We start from the raw sequence: 14,541 nt of genomic DNA on the forward strand, positions 1-14,541 counted from the left end.
CACACCAGGCCTCCGCGAGGCGCAACACCAATTGGTCGCGCGCGCTATGGCGCGAAACCAACACCTGCGCTTTGTTGCTGACACTGTCTCCCATGACCTTGCCACAGTGCGACCAGCCCCAACACGAGCACGCATCAAGCTACACTCTAAAAAATGTCTGTGCGTCTACTTTCACGCACAAAACTCGGAGAACCAATCAGCGCAACTTACGGAGGCAGCTCAGCGAATGACGATGCCGAAACACCTGTTTAGACCAAAAAACGCAGTCTGAGTTGTGACATTAAGCAGTGCAAAACGTCACACTTGCATTGCTTAATGTCACAACTCAGACTGCGTTTTTTGGTCCAAACATATGTTTCGGCATTGTCATTCGCTGAGCTGCCTCCGTAAGTTGCTGTGATTGGCTGTCCGAGTGTTATGCGGGAAAGCAAACTCACCGGCTTTTTTTTAGAGTGTAGGTCCGTGCAGAATTCCCATATGAAGCGAGAAAAGAACGCAAAAGGAATTCGAACCAGAGGAAGAGACACACAGACCAGGCGCCGACTGTGCTTAATTTCACATTAAGTCCAGGCGCAACCGACACTACGAGCTGACAGGGCCAATCAGAGAGAGCGTCAAAAACGCCCTATCATGGTGTTCTTCGTATTTATGTACGTGTTCTATCATCGCTAAATCAATCATAAACAGAAAATATCAAATGACTTGCGCTTTTTGACTCTGCATGATTGGTCTGATTAGCTCGTAGCGTCGTCTGCCTCTGACTTAAAGGACCTCAAAACTCGATCCTTTGCGCTTGGCGCAATAAAGAGCATGATTTTTCATTTGGTTACTGGCGACGGACGTTAAGGAGACAAGAGACAAGCACACACGCTTCAAAAAACAAGGGAGAAACACAGACACGCGTCTAGACATGCGTAACGTTAACCGGCTCGCCTGTTTATTAAGCTGGTCTTCCACTGAAATGTGTTGTCTTTTTTATGTAGCTGAATTTATGTACAACAGAAAGGTTTTTATGCCAGAAGGTGAACAAGACCTACCGCGTTGATTCCGGACAATTGCTGCGACAGCATCACCATGATAGAGATGACGAGAGGGATGCGTAGTGTCAGGTTGTGCATCATCTCGTAAAGCGTGACCTGTCGGAAAGCAAGTGAGTCAACCATATCGTTCCAGCATAGTTGTAAACCCGAGACTAGGGATACGGACAAGAGACAAACACAGAACGACACATGTATGAATGATTGTTCTTTATAATGAAAATAGAAATATTCCTGCACCAAAACGTCCAACGGCGGAAATAATGCCCAGTGAGACCAGCCTAGCGAATGAGTCCTATAACACTGCAGAAAGCGAGAAGTTTGCTCAAAACGAGCTTAAAGTACTGTGTTTGAGACAGCCTCAATTCAGTCGTAGAGGCTATCCCACGGGCACACGCGTAATGCAGCCTTCAAACTGCTCTGCTCCAATTCTACTGTTGGAAACTATCGTTGGGGGTGCCTTTTTCATATCACAAGCAGTTCTGCTCAGTCCTATCAAATGCACGAACGGCAGTATGACTTCAGATTATCAGTACGTGGAATGGAAGCTAACTGTGTGGTCGGAGGATATGAGCTGTACAACTGGGCGATGCACGCGAAAGACCTCGGGGCGGGAACCACTCGTGGTCAAATTTTCTTTTTCATGGGGTCAAAGTTTGGTCAAGGTGAGAGCGAGAGCGTTCTCGGCTCCTAATTGGATGTGGCGCTACAGCTCGCGCGTAATCAAATTATGAGACATTTTTGACCCATTCGCGAGTTCACAATCGGCCCAAACATTTGGATGAGAACGTCTCACCAACACACAAATAGCGAAAAAGGTCTCACGGCCTCTGGTGTACTTGTCCTTAGTACTTCATCCACCGATCAATATCAGCTTGTGTACCGCAGCAGAACAACTTTAGATTTGTACACCAACCGCGAGTTGCCAATGGCTTTTCAACGTCAATTACCAGACGATCACCAATTTCAGCCTGCGTCCACTCATTTCGCCGTGGCGCTCGGTTCATAACAGACGATCGAATTTTTCCCGATCTGCTAGCAGACGAAGTATGGCGCTTTCTTGTTTTATTTCTGCCTATGAAGGTCGCTTCGTAGAAGATGAACCGCGTTCTTCGCTCGCGTTAGCAGATGAACGGTCTACGAACGCTACAATCGCTATTTCCGCGAGGCATATTCGATCTGACTCTCGCTCTCGCACTGACCGATATCGGACCCTATACGACGTCATCTGAAACCAGACAGACTGACCCGTACAACAAATTTCAAGCTGTCTCAACTGTGCTTCGCGTTTATTTTTTTGTTTCAACCAAGCCGCCTCAGTGAAATATTTCAGGGGCTTGGGACCCCTAAGAGGAGGTTCACTCACCCTAGGCACGAGTTTGATGGCCTCGTACTCGGCCCGCATCTCGTCCATCTCGTCGTGTACCTCGATGGTCCCGCGGAGCCAGGTGAGGGCCTGCTGGGCGGCCACGTCCCTGCCCTGGTTGATTAGCACGTACTTAGGCGATTCCGGGCAAAGCGGCAGGGTGGCCAACATGAAGACGCTCGGAACGATGGTCATGGCGAACAAGTAGGGCCAGCGGTCCGTCGTGCCCAGCACCGAGGGCATGCCCAGGATCTGGCTGGCCAGGATGGACACGGTCACCACCAGCTGGTAGATGGTGCCCACGGCGCCCCGAAGGTGCAGCGGCGAGATCTCCGTCAGGTACATGGGCGCCAGGCCGGCGTTCAGGCCAGAGTTGAGGCCCACGAAGAAGCGGCCCAGGATGAGCATCTCGTACGATCGGGCAGCCTGCGAAGGTTGTCGCACGGAGCGTTACGACGGAACGACTACGATACCGAGGAAATGCTAAGAATAGAGGAGAGATCGCGGACAACGCCTTAATGTGGGCTAAGTTTGCCCGAACCTGGTTATGAAAACCTTGATCCAAAAAGTACTACCTTGTCGTTTCGTTATGATTTCGTTTTGTAACATTTTCTCTAAGGCCGCAATGGTCTTTTGGCGAACGCCGGTCACAGCTGCTGCGTGCCTTCGAGGTCCCGTTCTAGTTTCCCTTGAAGCCCCGCATCGTAGTGGGGTAGCTACAATGGTAAAACCAGCTTCGAGTTTTCAGAACTCGTGCCTCTGCCTTGCGTGTGTTCGATACTGTTATTGTTGTTTGTTTACTATTTACTTGCTACGCAGGCTTCAAGAGAACCGTCAAAACGCCGAGATTAAGAAAATGCATTGTATAGAGTAATTCACTTTTTATGGGTGGTTCTCATTTGAACCCATTCGCATTTCTACCTTCTCGTTTTTACCTTCTCATTTCAACCCAGCGCAAAACAACTTTCGCGTTTCTCCCTTTCTCATTTAAACCGTTCTCAAAACAAACTTTCGGGTTTTGACCCTTCTCAAAACGACTTTTCTTATTTTAACCTTTCTCATTTCAAATTTTCTCAAAACATACTTTCCGGTGTTGACCATTGTCAGAAAGACTTTTATCATTTTAACCTCTCTCATTTCGAACCCAAATTAATCCAACATCATGATCTCGCAATCTTTCTGTGGTATTTATGGCGAATTCGGGTAATTAATTGCCTTCGAGCCCTTGCCTGTGGCACCGGCGACCAAAAACGCGCCAGCGGCGCATCACGTCTCAACCCGAATGCGAAGCACAATCAACTGGCGTTTTTATTTGACTGGGTGGCGAGTGAACTCTGTTAACTTCTTCTTCGATCATTCTATGGTACCATGAGCACGCTGCATACGCCAACAACATAAATTACGACTCTTTGAGATGTGTGTAAACAGAAGCGGTTTCACAAAACTTTTCAAAATATTGGCATTGCCACAGTTTGTACAGCTGACAGAATATTAAAATATAAAATCAATGGAAGGGCAGATGTATAAATCAGTGTGGTGCTGGCCGCACGCGCGTCAAATTTCAATAAACTTCGTTTGGATTTTCGATTAACTGTTGCCACGGAGGCTTGCCAGCGTCGCTTTCCATGTCTGTTTACTGTAAGTAGAGAGTTATTGTAGATCGTTCCCATGACTCCGATAACGATACCCGATACTCCGCCACCGCCTCCCTTGCGCATGCATAGTATCTTTATCGGGGCTATCGAAAGGATCTACTAAAACTCTCTCAGTACTTTTTTTGGAATCCTCAGTCTTCTCATTGCACCCACCCTCCTTGAAATTGTAATGCGTGTTCAAGTTTCAAACTGCATCACTATGCATACTTTTTTTTTCAGCGGTGTAATAGCTTGTTATTACAGAGTTGTAAAATAAAGTGATGTATGATGCAGCCCGTGTCACAGAGCAAACATACCTTGCTCAGGCTGGATAAATTCTTCCAAAAATGTTGACTTTCCTTGAAACATAAATTATCTTTCTCTTCGTTGTTTTTGCTATCTTGTCTCAGAGCACAAAAGGGTGCCTGTCTCGATGGCTTCGTTTGCCACTCGAACCCGCTATTTGTCGCCTCAGCGAGCATTGTTTCGTTTGGTTCCCTATCCCGATTCGGATGTGACGATACCGGATACAGTCTGGCAGACAAGCTGCCCGCGAACTCTTGGAGCTCGGGAAAACTTCTGCTGGTAAATTGCCGGTACACGCCTGAGAAGCGCAACCCGAAAAGCTTGCACCCGCCAGCCTTTGACCACGCGAACGCCCTTGCCGAGGATATGGGAAAACTTTTTTTCAGAGAAAATGACCATCCGAATTGGCCATTACAAGCAATAACACACGACCAGCACAATGATCCATCCGCTCCAAACGACGACATCTTAACGACATACAGCGATAGAAGAGAAATGAAGTACCGAATCTGCGCTAGCACTTTTGAAACCACGTCACCATGTGACCACGCAGCTACGTCAACAGACTCGGGGTGGCACGCAGGCATAAGGAAAATTGTTTCATGTGCTATGCAAGAGATGGTGCCGCTTCGCTTCATCTTCAGCCTTCATCCTCAACTGTTTTTCCTTCTTTCTATACCTCACCACGGTGTTCAAATGACAACGGGTTCAAATGAGAAAGGGTCGAAACGCGAAAGGTTAAAACGCCAAGGGCATTTTGCGAATAGGTTCAGACGAGAAGGGTTCAAATGAGAATGGGTTCAAATGAGACGGGTATAAATGAGAAAGGGTCGAAACGCGAAAGGTTAAAACGAGAAGGACATTTTGCGAATGGGTTCAAACGAGAAGGGTTCAAATAAGAATGGGTTGTTTCGAGATACACCCCTTTTTATAACAGTAGATCGAGCACTCGAGAGCAGTGCAGTATGAGACAACACACTCAAGCTCACATTTCTGTCGGTCATTCCTCATAATTACAATAAATATTGTCGTCATGATAATAAATAGGAAAAAAATACACAGAACCCAAGACGCAGTTCATTTAAATTGAAACCCTGGTTTCAAGATGTACCTAGTAAACTTTCGAAATCGATAATTGTTGGTACCACAAATTTTGGAAATGTCAAAAACAAAGCGCGTTGAGAAAGCTTTTGTTTAAAGACTTCAAAAAGAAAATAATAGAGTCTGCCTTGGCGTGTCGGACGGCTGCTAGTCACCTTGGAACTGCCCATCAAGACGGCTGCGAGCAGCACGTTGATGTTATTGAGGAGGAGACCCCCCTTGCGGCCGAAGCGCTCGGCCACGAAGGCCGTGAGCAGACCGCCGATCATGCCGCCCACGCAGAAGATGGCCACGAAGATGCTGAAGATGAACCTGACGGTGCCTTCGCCCGCGCTCTCCTCGAACCGGTGGTTGTACGTGTCGTTGATGAACTCTTCAACGAGCAATTGGGGCGCGTTCACCACGCCCGTGTTGTAGCCGTGCTGAAAGGCCGAACCCAGGGCCGCCGCCGCGATGGCGAACACCAGGTGCCGCGTCAGACCCTGCGTGGACACACAAGAGGATGGGTTTAAAAATATATTCAACTTTATCGGTGTGCTTTAAAAGAGCTCAGGGGCAATATTATACGTGGGGAAAAAGATTTAACCGTCGCGTCCCTAGCGACTAGAAAGGGATACTGAGCCGAAATTTGGATTCCGCGAAATAAGGCCGCAAAAGCGTTGACCTGCACACTACGAACTCCAAAGCATCACTCATATATCGATATCTCAAACAGATGCCAGTTCTTTTTGGAAAAGAAGGGCGCGATAAAGCGAATCTTTGACGTTATTGTCCTGCTGGAAAATTTAAGAATGAGGGGAAGCGGCCTCGCTTCTCTCCTCCTCGCTTCGGTCCACCAGCTCGGCGGGACGTAGCGAGGAGGAAAGGGAACGAGATTCGCGACGTGGCATTGTCTCGTCGGCCGTGTTCAATCGCGCACTTTTTTTCCACAAATACGGCGATTTTTTAGAGATATCGGTGTAGGTGGGTGATTTCAGATAAGATCGACCAAAGGGTGGCTGGTCGACATTTTTAAATCAACTGATGTTTTTATATGACATTGTCTAGTGTCTGGTATAAACGAATCCACACTTAGTTTTGACCAGAAAAAAAAAATTTGGAGACAAGAAAAATCGTAAGGCAGGGAGAGGTGGACAGTTGCAATAACGCGCACTGATGGAGCGGGCAAGTTTGAAAGTGAATAATTAAAACAATAAAATTAGGAGAATTTTCAAACTTTTTACAAACAAACTATGGGTACAACTTGCTTGTAATATAAAGTAATAATATTTATTAAAATTTTATTTAGTTTTCTAAAAATTGCCAAACATGCCTGCTCGAACGACAAATGGCAAACTTTGGAAATCTGTATCTCATGAAATAATTTAATCATTATTACATAACTTGCAGACATTATTTTACTAATATATAGCTAATATTTAAAAATATATAAGGTATCTGAGTGACACAATAGTTACAATATATTTAGGCAAACATGGGAAAAAAAATCAAAGAAAAATTCCAATGCGAATAAAAAAAAAACACCACCTTCGATTTTTTTAAAATTTGGGTACCCTGTTATACTCTATTTCGGCATTCATTTCTATTAAAACATGTTGCATCATTGCACTGTGAAAGAAGAAACAACTCCCCAATGTAGGGTCCTTTTTCAAAGCCTACACTTAGCAGTGTCCTATACAAGAAGTGACTCTGAGTTCCAGTTTCATGAAACTTGCACAAATCTTTTATGTACATTTATTCAGATGAGGTCATTGATAAAAAGAGCGATCGGTCACACAGTAAAAGGGAGGAGAGACTATATACAGCATTTTACATAAGCGTACAAAGTGGTATCATATTAGAGACTAATGATTTGAGAAAAGATGATGCAGTGTGAAGTTGTACCTTCCGGTATATTTTACATCTAGAGTAAAATAAATAACTTTACTTCCACACACAAAAACAAAGATATAATAGTAAGATATTTAGGTTGGCTGTGTATTTACGATTACAAACAATTTCAGGTGACGGATGCCATAGTGCCTAACTAGAGCAGCTTCGATGCTCTCGGTGTATGAATGAATCGTGGCAAGCCGATATATTTTATCCTGCTCGAGGATAACATTTTGGGATTTTTTTTTATAGTGATCAGATAAAAATTATTAGTAACCACCAACAAAAACAGTAGGTTAAATACCCCGTGAAGAAAAATGTGATAAATAATATGTCCCTGAATTCAAAATGAGCAGTCCTTGGGAAATCAAATTCGGCACTTTACGCTAAGGTTTTCCTCGCTGTACCCATTTAATAAAGTTGCTTCCAAGCAGCAATAAACGTCATTTAATATACGGCTGAGACAGAGGCAATGCGAGGCAAAGCAGTATAGACAAGATCAAATACACCTACGGCGTTTTTGTCAATCAGTTTTCCCAGAGTTAAGCTGTAACTATAATAAAGCGTGGGTAACTGGATGATGCAAAATAACGATACATTAAAACATCTCTAGAGATATTAATCGGTTTTTGCGTGATTGCGTTGCATATTCAAGTTACATATACACATGCACAGCTTCTCTTTTTTTTTTTTTACGCTTTTGCGTCGCAGTTAAAATCTCAAACCCCTTAAGCCCGCCAGACTAATTCGTCAAGTAAGCCATTGCCTCCCAGGACACGCCCCGTTCGGAGAAGTCAGTCGCCCTGATCCATCTTCCCGTATACACTCTGTTTAGCCCAAAGCTGAGGGTGCGGCGGGAGCTACGCTCTTGACGGACCAATCAACCGCTTCCGTTTCGTCGCCTGACCTCGCTCTCGGCGCGCAGGTATGGGCGGGAGCGGAACCATGTGGGGAAAGGTGGGCGTATGACTGGTCCGACGAGCACGTAGCTTCCATCTCACCGTCTGCTTAGGGTTGCACGGAGTATAGAGGCACAAGCAAGTTAGACAAGGTTAAGCGACGCCCTTAATGACCCATTCCTTTTACATATACGCCGGTGCAATTCTCTGAGCCCTCTGGTCCTTCAAATCGCAGGTCTCGTCTTTTTTTATTTATATATATATATATAAGTTGCCGAGGGTGGTTTCCACGTGACTCTTGGTACTGGGACAAAGGAGTCTTTGGAATCAAAGAATAATAAAAAAGACGAATTGCCTTCAAAGTGCCTCCGCCTTCACCATGACGTTGACCGACGGTAAACGAGTTTTGAGGGGGGGGGGGGGGGGGGGGGGGGGGAGGAAGGACACTCTCTTAAGGCAGAAGTCATGTTCTTAAAAGACTTTACAGGGTGAAACAAGGAGACGTCAGGCTCTTTAAATCGACCGGAAAATTCGGTTTCTTAACCTACCGCGCTACGACTTTGTGCAGCGTTGCCCACAGATGTTGCATTTTTTTTTCTTTGTAAAATTTGCAAAGAGCGCACTTACCTGAGGAAAAAGTGAAGAAAGAAAAAGGCTTAGCTCCTATGGAAACGCAGCGACGCCACCGGTCTGCAAACAACACGGCACCGTTTCGCACGGGAGACAACAGATGGCGCAAGCGGTCGCGACGCCAACTGCCGCCAACGAACGAGCAGACGACGCCGAGAGCCAGCCCTTTTGCAGAAAAGGAACTGCAGTTCCTTGCTTTACCGCGCCTGTCTTTTTTGTTTCTGCGACTGTCGCCGCCTGCGGAACGCGCGCCGCTTTTGAGTCGAAAAGATCGTCTGCTAAAAAGGCCTGCTCTCGGCGCCGTATGCTCGTACGTTGGCGGCGTTTGTTGCGCCATCTCTTGTCTCCCGTGCGAAACGGCGCCGTGTTGTTTGCAGACCGGTGGCGTCGCTGCGTTTCTATAGGAGCTAAGCCTTTTTCTTTCCTTACTTTTTCCTCGGTTAAATTCGCTCTTCGAAAATTTTACAAAAAAAAATGCACCATCTGTGGGCAACGCTGCACAAAGTCGTAGCGCGATAGGTTAAGAACCCGAATTTTCCGGTCGATTTAAAGAGCCTGGCGCCTCCTTGTGTCACCCTGTGAAAATAAACTAAGCATCGAACGAAACGCGAACAGCATGGCTTTTGCGCTGTCCGTGTGCTGTCCTACGTTTAATTATTTATCGAGTTTTTACACTATACCAACACGTTCACTTCAATACCGTATCAAACTTCCTGTGTGGAGGTTTTCGCAGTGGGACTCTTTCATTAAACGGTGACGTTCTAGTTACCCGCTTTGAATGGTAAGCAATTTAAAGCGACCATGAAATGAATTTTCGGCTGGGATAAACTGGAATTTTACTAATCGCGTATCGTTTATTAGTGCGCCAACATAAAACTACTACACGAGCATAGAGAGCCAAAAGCCTGCTTTTCGGTACGAAAATTTGAAAATATAGCCGACTATTTCCTACCTCCTTTCCTTTGAAAGTTTCCCGCCCTTTCACTGTGATGCATTCGCGTTACCCAAAGCACGTCAGCCAAACTCAGCTCACGCATTGGACACCAGCACTGAGTAACTCGGACTTTTGCGCGCGTCAACAATCAATCCGTCGACGAATATTTGAATACGCGTTCGTGGCCAACGTGTGCTGTGACGGCATTATCACTTGGAAATCTCAAGTTTCATCGTGTGCTTAAAAAGCACGGTGGAAGCTTGGAGTCATTGCCTCCGGTGCCTAAGCACGTCACGAGCACGTGATTTCTAATATCGCTGTTGAGTTGAGGATTAAAGCTCAGGAGGAAGAAGTTGTAAGATCATTTCATGGTCGCTTTAAGTGAAATATTACGGCTAACATGCTTTCTTTTTTTACATACGAACAGCAGAAAAAGACGAAAAGACAAATAAGGCACATCGCTTTCAAAAACTGTGTTATTTCTTTTGTCCATTGGTGTTATTCTTTCGTTCAGGCGTAATTATTTCACCAGCGCGCTCAGGTTTCCAGACTTGGATTTTTAACAAGACTATGTGGGTGTGCTAACTTTGCAGTGTTCTTTTTGTCACGGTCGGGCTAGAGTCAAAAAGTTCGCTCTCTTACGGCCTCCACGTAGCGGGAGAGGAGGGGGGGGGGGGGGGGGGCGTTGTTCTTCCCTTCTACCGCAGCTCGCTGGGGTCGCCGAGATGTCACCCCTCCCATAGCACTTTAACTCCTTCTCGAAGGCACCCCAATCTCACCGTGTTACGCTCTGGGGACAAATCGGAGGAGTTCCCAATTTAATTAGAATCTTGAGGTCGCCTGCCTGAACCCGTCATTTTCGTCTTTTCTTCGAAAAAACAAATTTCCAAAAACAAGATGTTATTTATCGTCAGCCAAAAGCATTATGATCAGCGCGTAGCAATTGTTTCTTATTAGTACAGTGGCACAGAGTTTCAATCACAATGGTCGGAACTGTTGTTCCGGGTGGTTCAGGCAGTTGGGAGGGCTGGTAAGATCGCGCCCCCTACGCGGTAGAAAAATATCCTATTGCTTTTACGTGGGAGCAAGGGACGTAAGAAATGCCGCTGTCTAGCCCGATCATACCATCTGTACAATCTGAAACACGGGCGACTAATCGCAGACGGCAGTGATGTCGAAACGGTCCGGTATTTCCAGCAAATTAAGATTGTGATACGCTGGGCAAAAATGCGTTGCAAGGAGACAAATTGGGGGAGGGGAGGAGACGAGAGCACGCGGGGCCGTCAGAACACCCAGCTCTGATTGGAAGGAGAGTGAGTAGACGCAAAGGTTTCTTGCCTTCGTCCCTACTTCGCCGCTCGAACGCGCTCGAACGCGCTCGAACGCCGAAGTCTGGCGACCGAACGCGAGGCACTGCGTGAATAGCAGACGACGGTCTTGTTCGCTCTGATTGGAGGCAGACAATGAATGGAGACAACGGCTTTTTTTTTTTTTTTTTCATCTTTTCACTAATTCTTTTAATCGGTGCTCGGCCCTCTGACGTCTCCGCTGCCTCTCATATCATCCTCTCCCTCGGATCTTCACGCCTGGGTTAACACCACCTAGAAGACAAGGCCGTAGTGCTGACATTTTTGCGTTACAAGCGAAGGCCAACGCCGGACATACATTGGAACCGTGTGGTGCCTCAGCGCTTGGCTTCAGGTCAAGTTTGAGCCGAACGTTGACGCCATCGTCGTGTCCTATCTGTGACCAGCGTTGCCTGAGTAGCCTCTCTCCCCTTACCCCACGCAACTTTTTTTGTTTGTTTTTGAGAAAATGTATATATGGTTACTCGTTGGAGGAAGCGTTGATGGGAGCATAATCTTAGCATTCAATTAGAAAATAACTTTGACCGACATTGGTGTTGTTTTCTCGGAGTTAACACGTCGGCTTAGCATATAGACGATTGTAAGCGGGGCGACTGGCCGCCGCCATGCCTTCGCTCGTGCCGGCAAGCCCGTGCAATTCCAAGCTTGCCAAAGCCACTTCCACGCGCACGTCGCACGTGCTTGCATCCATGGAGCACCAGTCGGGGTGCCATGATTGCAATTGTTTATAGAAAATTAGACTAGAGGTATGTCGCAATGGAACACCTATCTCGACGGCCACCTGGCAGTCGTTCACTTAATATCCGCAATGTTGCAACCATATATGTTCGTCTCGAGCGCTATTCGGTCGTAAGAAAGAAAGACGTATAATTAAGTGAATGAATGTGCTGCAAATATGGTTTTCACAAAGGTGCCTTTAGGCGGCGCGTGTAGCCTATACTCCAAATTCCTGAGTTATTCCGGAAGAGGAAAAAGAAGCCCGACTGAGACGCCCTGCTCTTTCGACTGCTCTGGAAATTTTCGAATTTCTTGACTCCGTTTTAAGACAGAAGTATACCGACCATTGCTTCGAAGTGTAGATTTCGGCAGGTATGTGACCAGGGTATATCATACCGGGGGCCAACATGCCGAATTTCTGCACCCAAAGAGCCAGCACTAAAGCGATCTGAGCCGGTGCATTGCTAGGCCTAACCGCTGCGATGGAGACGATGGACACCGCAGCTGTGACCGCCAACCCCAATGCGGTGTTCCGATTTACGACGCCAACTCTGAATCCTCCGAAACCGGAAACAACGATCAACTGGCCCGCCCTGCCGGCCATCAACTCGGAACCACCACCGAGACAACCACATCCAGCTCCGGTAACTCAAAGTACCGCGAACGAAATCAAATCGCTCCTAGTCGCTCTGCTAGGGAAGGCCTCAAAAGAGGAAATCACGGAAATGTTCCTGCAAGCTCTAGACGATCTTTCTCGGCCAGAAGCGTCAGGAAACAAGCAGACTACCATAGAGCCACGGTTCAAGAATACACCGATTTCTAAATCTAATGAAAAAGAGTCGGCCACCTCGTCGGCGAGTACACAGGAGAAAAATGGCCGACAAGACGACAGCGAGAGCCGCAAGCGGCATGCGGCCATGGCGCCTGGGACGTCACTCTCAACACAGGCGGCGACAGCGGACACTCTCGTCAGCACCGCCGCAACGCAAAACTCAATCACAGAAGAGGACGACGGCCCAGCATGGTCTTTGGTCCAATCCAAAAAGACCATCAAGCGGGCACGATACACTCGCAAGAAGACCACTGAAAGCGAAGGCAAGGCACAGGCCCCACGCCAGCTCTTCACTGTCATACTTCGACCACGAACGAAGACAGACCTTACCACCATACCGAGAAGAACCCTGGAGGAAGCCTTCACAAAAACGCTAGGCACACAATCACAGGAGATATCAGTAAAGCTACAGAAGGAGAGCAATACTATCTCCGCACAAACTTCATCTGAGCCTACCGCCAAGGCGTTACTGGAGATCACTGGAATTCCAGTTGCTAACGAAGAAGAGATTCCCGTACAAGCTTACAAAACACTGCAAGATAACCAAATTCGAGGGGTCATATATGAAGTAGACGAGGGTGAGGACAACACCTCTCTCCGGGACAGGCTCCGATGTGACACTCACGACATCGTCACAGCCCGACTTCTGGGAAGGAAAGGACGCACTGCGATGATAACGTTCGAGGGTAATCGATTACCAAGGTTCGTTAGATACGCGCTTTGCATCACCCCAGTGTACCCATATAGAGCCAAGGCGGTGACATGCACAAACTGCCACGGCGCGGGTCACAAGCAAGACATCTGCCACAAAGAGTCGGTCTGCTCTTTGTGCGGCAAACACCACGAGGAAACGCAAGATGACCAAGGTAACACCAACCCGTGCCCAAATCCGACCCCGTACTGCCAGATCTGCAAAAAAAATGGACACTTGGCGACAAGCAATGCCTGCCCGAAGAAGACAGAGATCGGGAAGCTACTGAGGGAAAGGGCAAGGAAGCACGCGAAACCCAATCAAGAGTCCAGGAGGAAGAAGGGGGCACCACCACCACCACCGCCGCCGCCGCCACCTCCATTTAATCCGATCCAACACCCACGGATGCACGAAAGGACTTACGCTGATTTAGTCCGGGGTACCCCCACCTTTGAGAGAGACAGCTACGAAGTCCGGTTTACAAGGCTGGAAAAACAACTCTCAGCGCTGAGCCAACAGCTCACTGTTATCGCTTTCAAACTTGGTCGATAAAAATAGGGATTAGCATTGTTCAATGGAACTGCAGAGGACTGGGGCTACGGGCCGCAGAACTCAACGCAAGACACTTGAACAGACCATCAAAACGTCCAGATGCAATTCTATTACAAGAAGTAAAGACAACCACCATCAACCTAACAAGTTACACTTCATACTCCAGCCCGTCGATCCCATCAGGCCGCAAGCCCAACCAAGACGTGCCCAAGGGGCAAGCCATGGTGTATTTGCGATCGGACTGGCCACAACATCAAATTGACTTGATGCGATGGTGCACAGACAGACAAGAAGTCGTCGCAGTCCGTGCAACGCATCAAGGAACACCCGTAATCATCGCATCTGTCTACTACAGGCCAGGGGCTAGCAGCAAATCACCAAGAGACAACGGGTGGATAGAACAACTACACATCCTTTACCCAAAAGAACGAAAGATTATAGGAGGAGACTTCAACCTGCCACATACCAGCTGGGGCTACAAAGTAGACACCATGAACGGCCAGAAACTCCTGGAGGACATGACACGGTTCAAGTACACACTACTAAACACGCCGGGCTCAACAACGAGACTCGGCTTGACAAGCAGACAACAGCATACCAGTC

General features: G+C 47.3%; 1 protein-coding gene across 2 annotated transcripts in view; it reads right to left on the reverse strand.

Moving 5' to 3' along the window:
* The window catches only part of LOC8043339 (solute carrier family 2, facilitated glucose transporter member 1), a 123,638-nt gene that overhangs the window by 8,723 nt on the left and 100,374 nt on the right, over positions 1-14,541 (reverse strand). For both annotated transcript variants that reach the window (XM_002416222.4, XM_029970436.4), the window contains exons 2-4: positions 5,600-5,926; positions 2,404-2,829; positions 1,038-1,136 (exon numbers count right to left, since the gene is read on the reverse strand). In XM_002416222.4, the coding sequence (XP_002416267.2) occupies positions 1,038-1,136; positions 2,404-2,829; positions 5,600-5,926 (852 nt within the window). The remainder of the gene's footprint in view (positions 1-1,037; positions 1,137-2,403; positions 2,830-5,599; positions 5,927-14,541) is intronic.

This window comes from Ixodes scapularis, unplaced genomic scaffold (assembly GCF_016920785.2).
Source record: "Ixodes scapularis isolate PalLabHiFi unplaced genomic scaffold, ASM1692078v2 PGA_scaffold1__304_contigs__length_218370807, whole genome shotgun sequence".
Lineage (NCBI taxonomy): Eukaryota > Metazoa > Arthropoda > Arachnida > Ixodida > Ixodidae > Ixodes > Ixodes scapularis.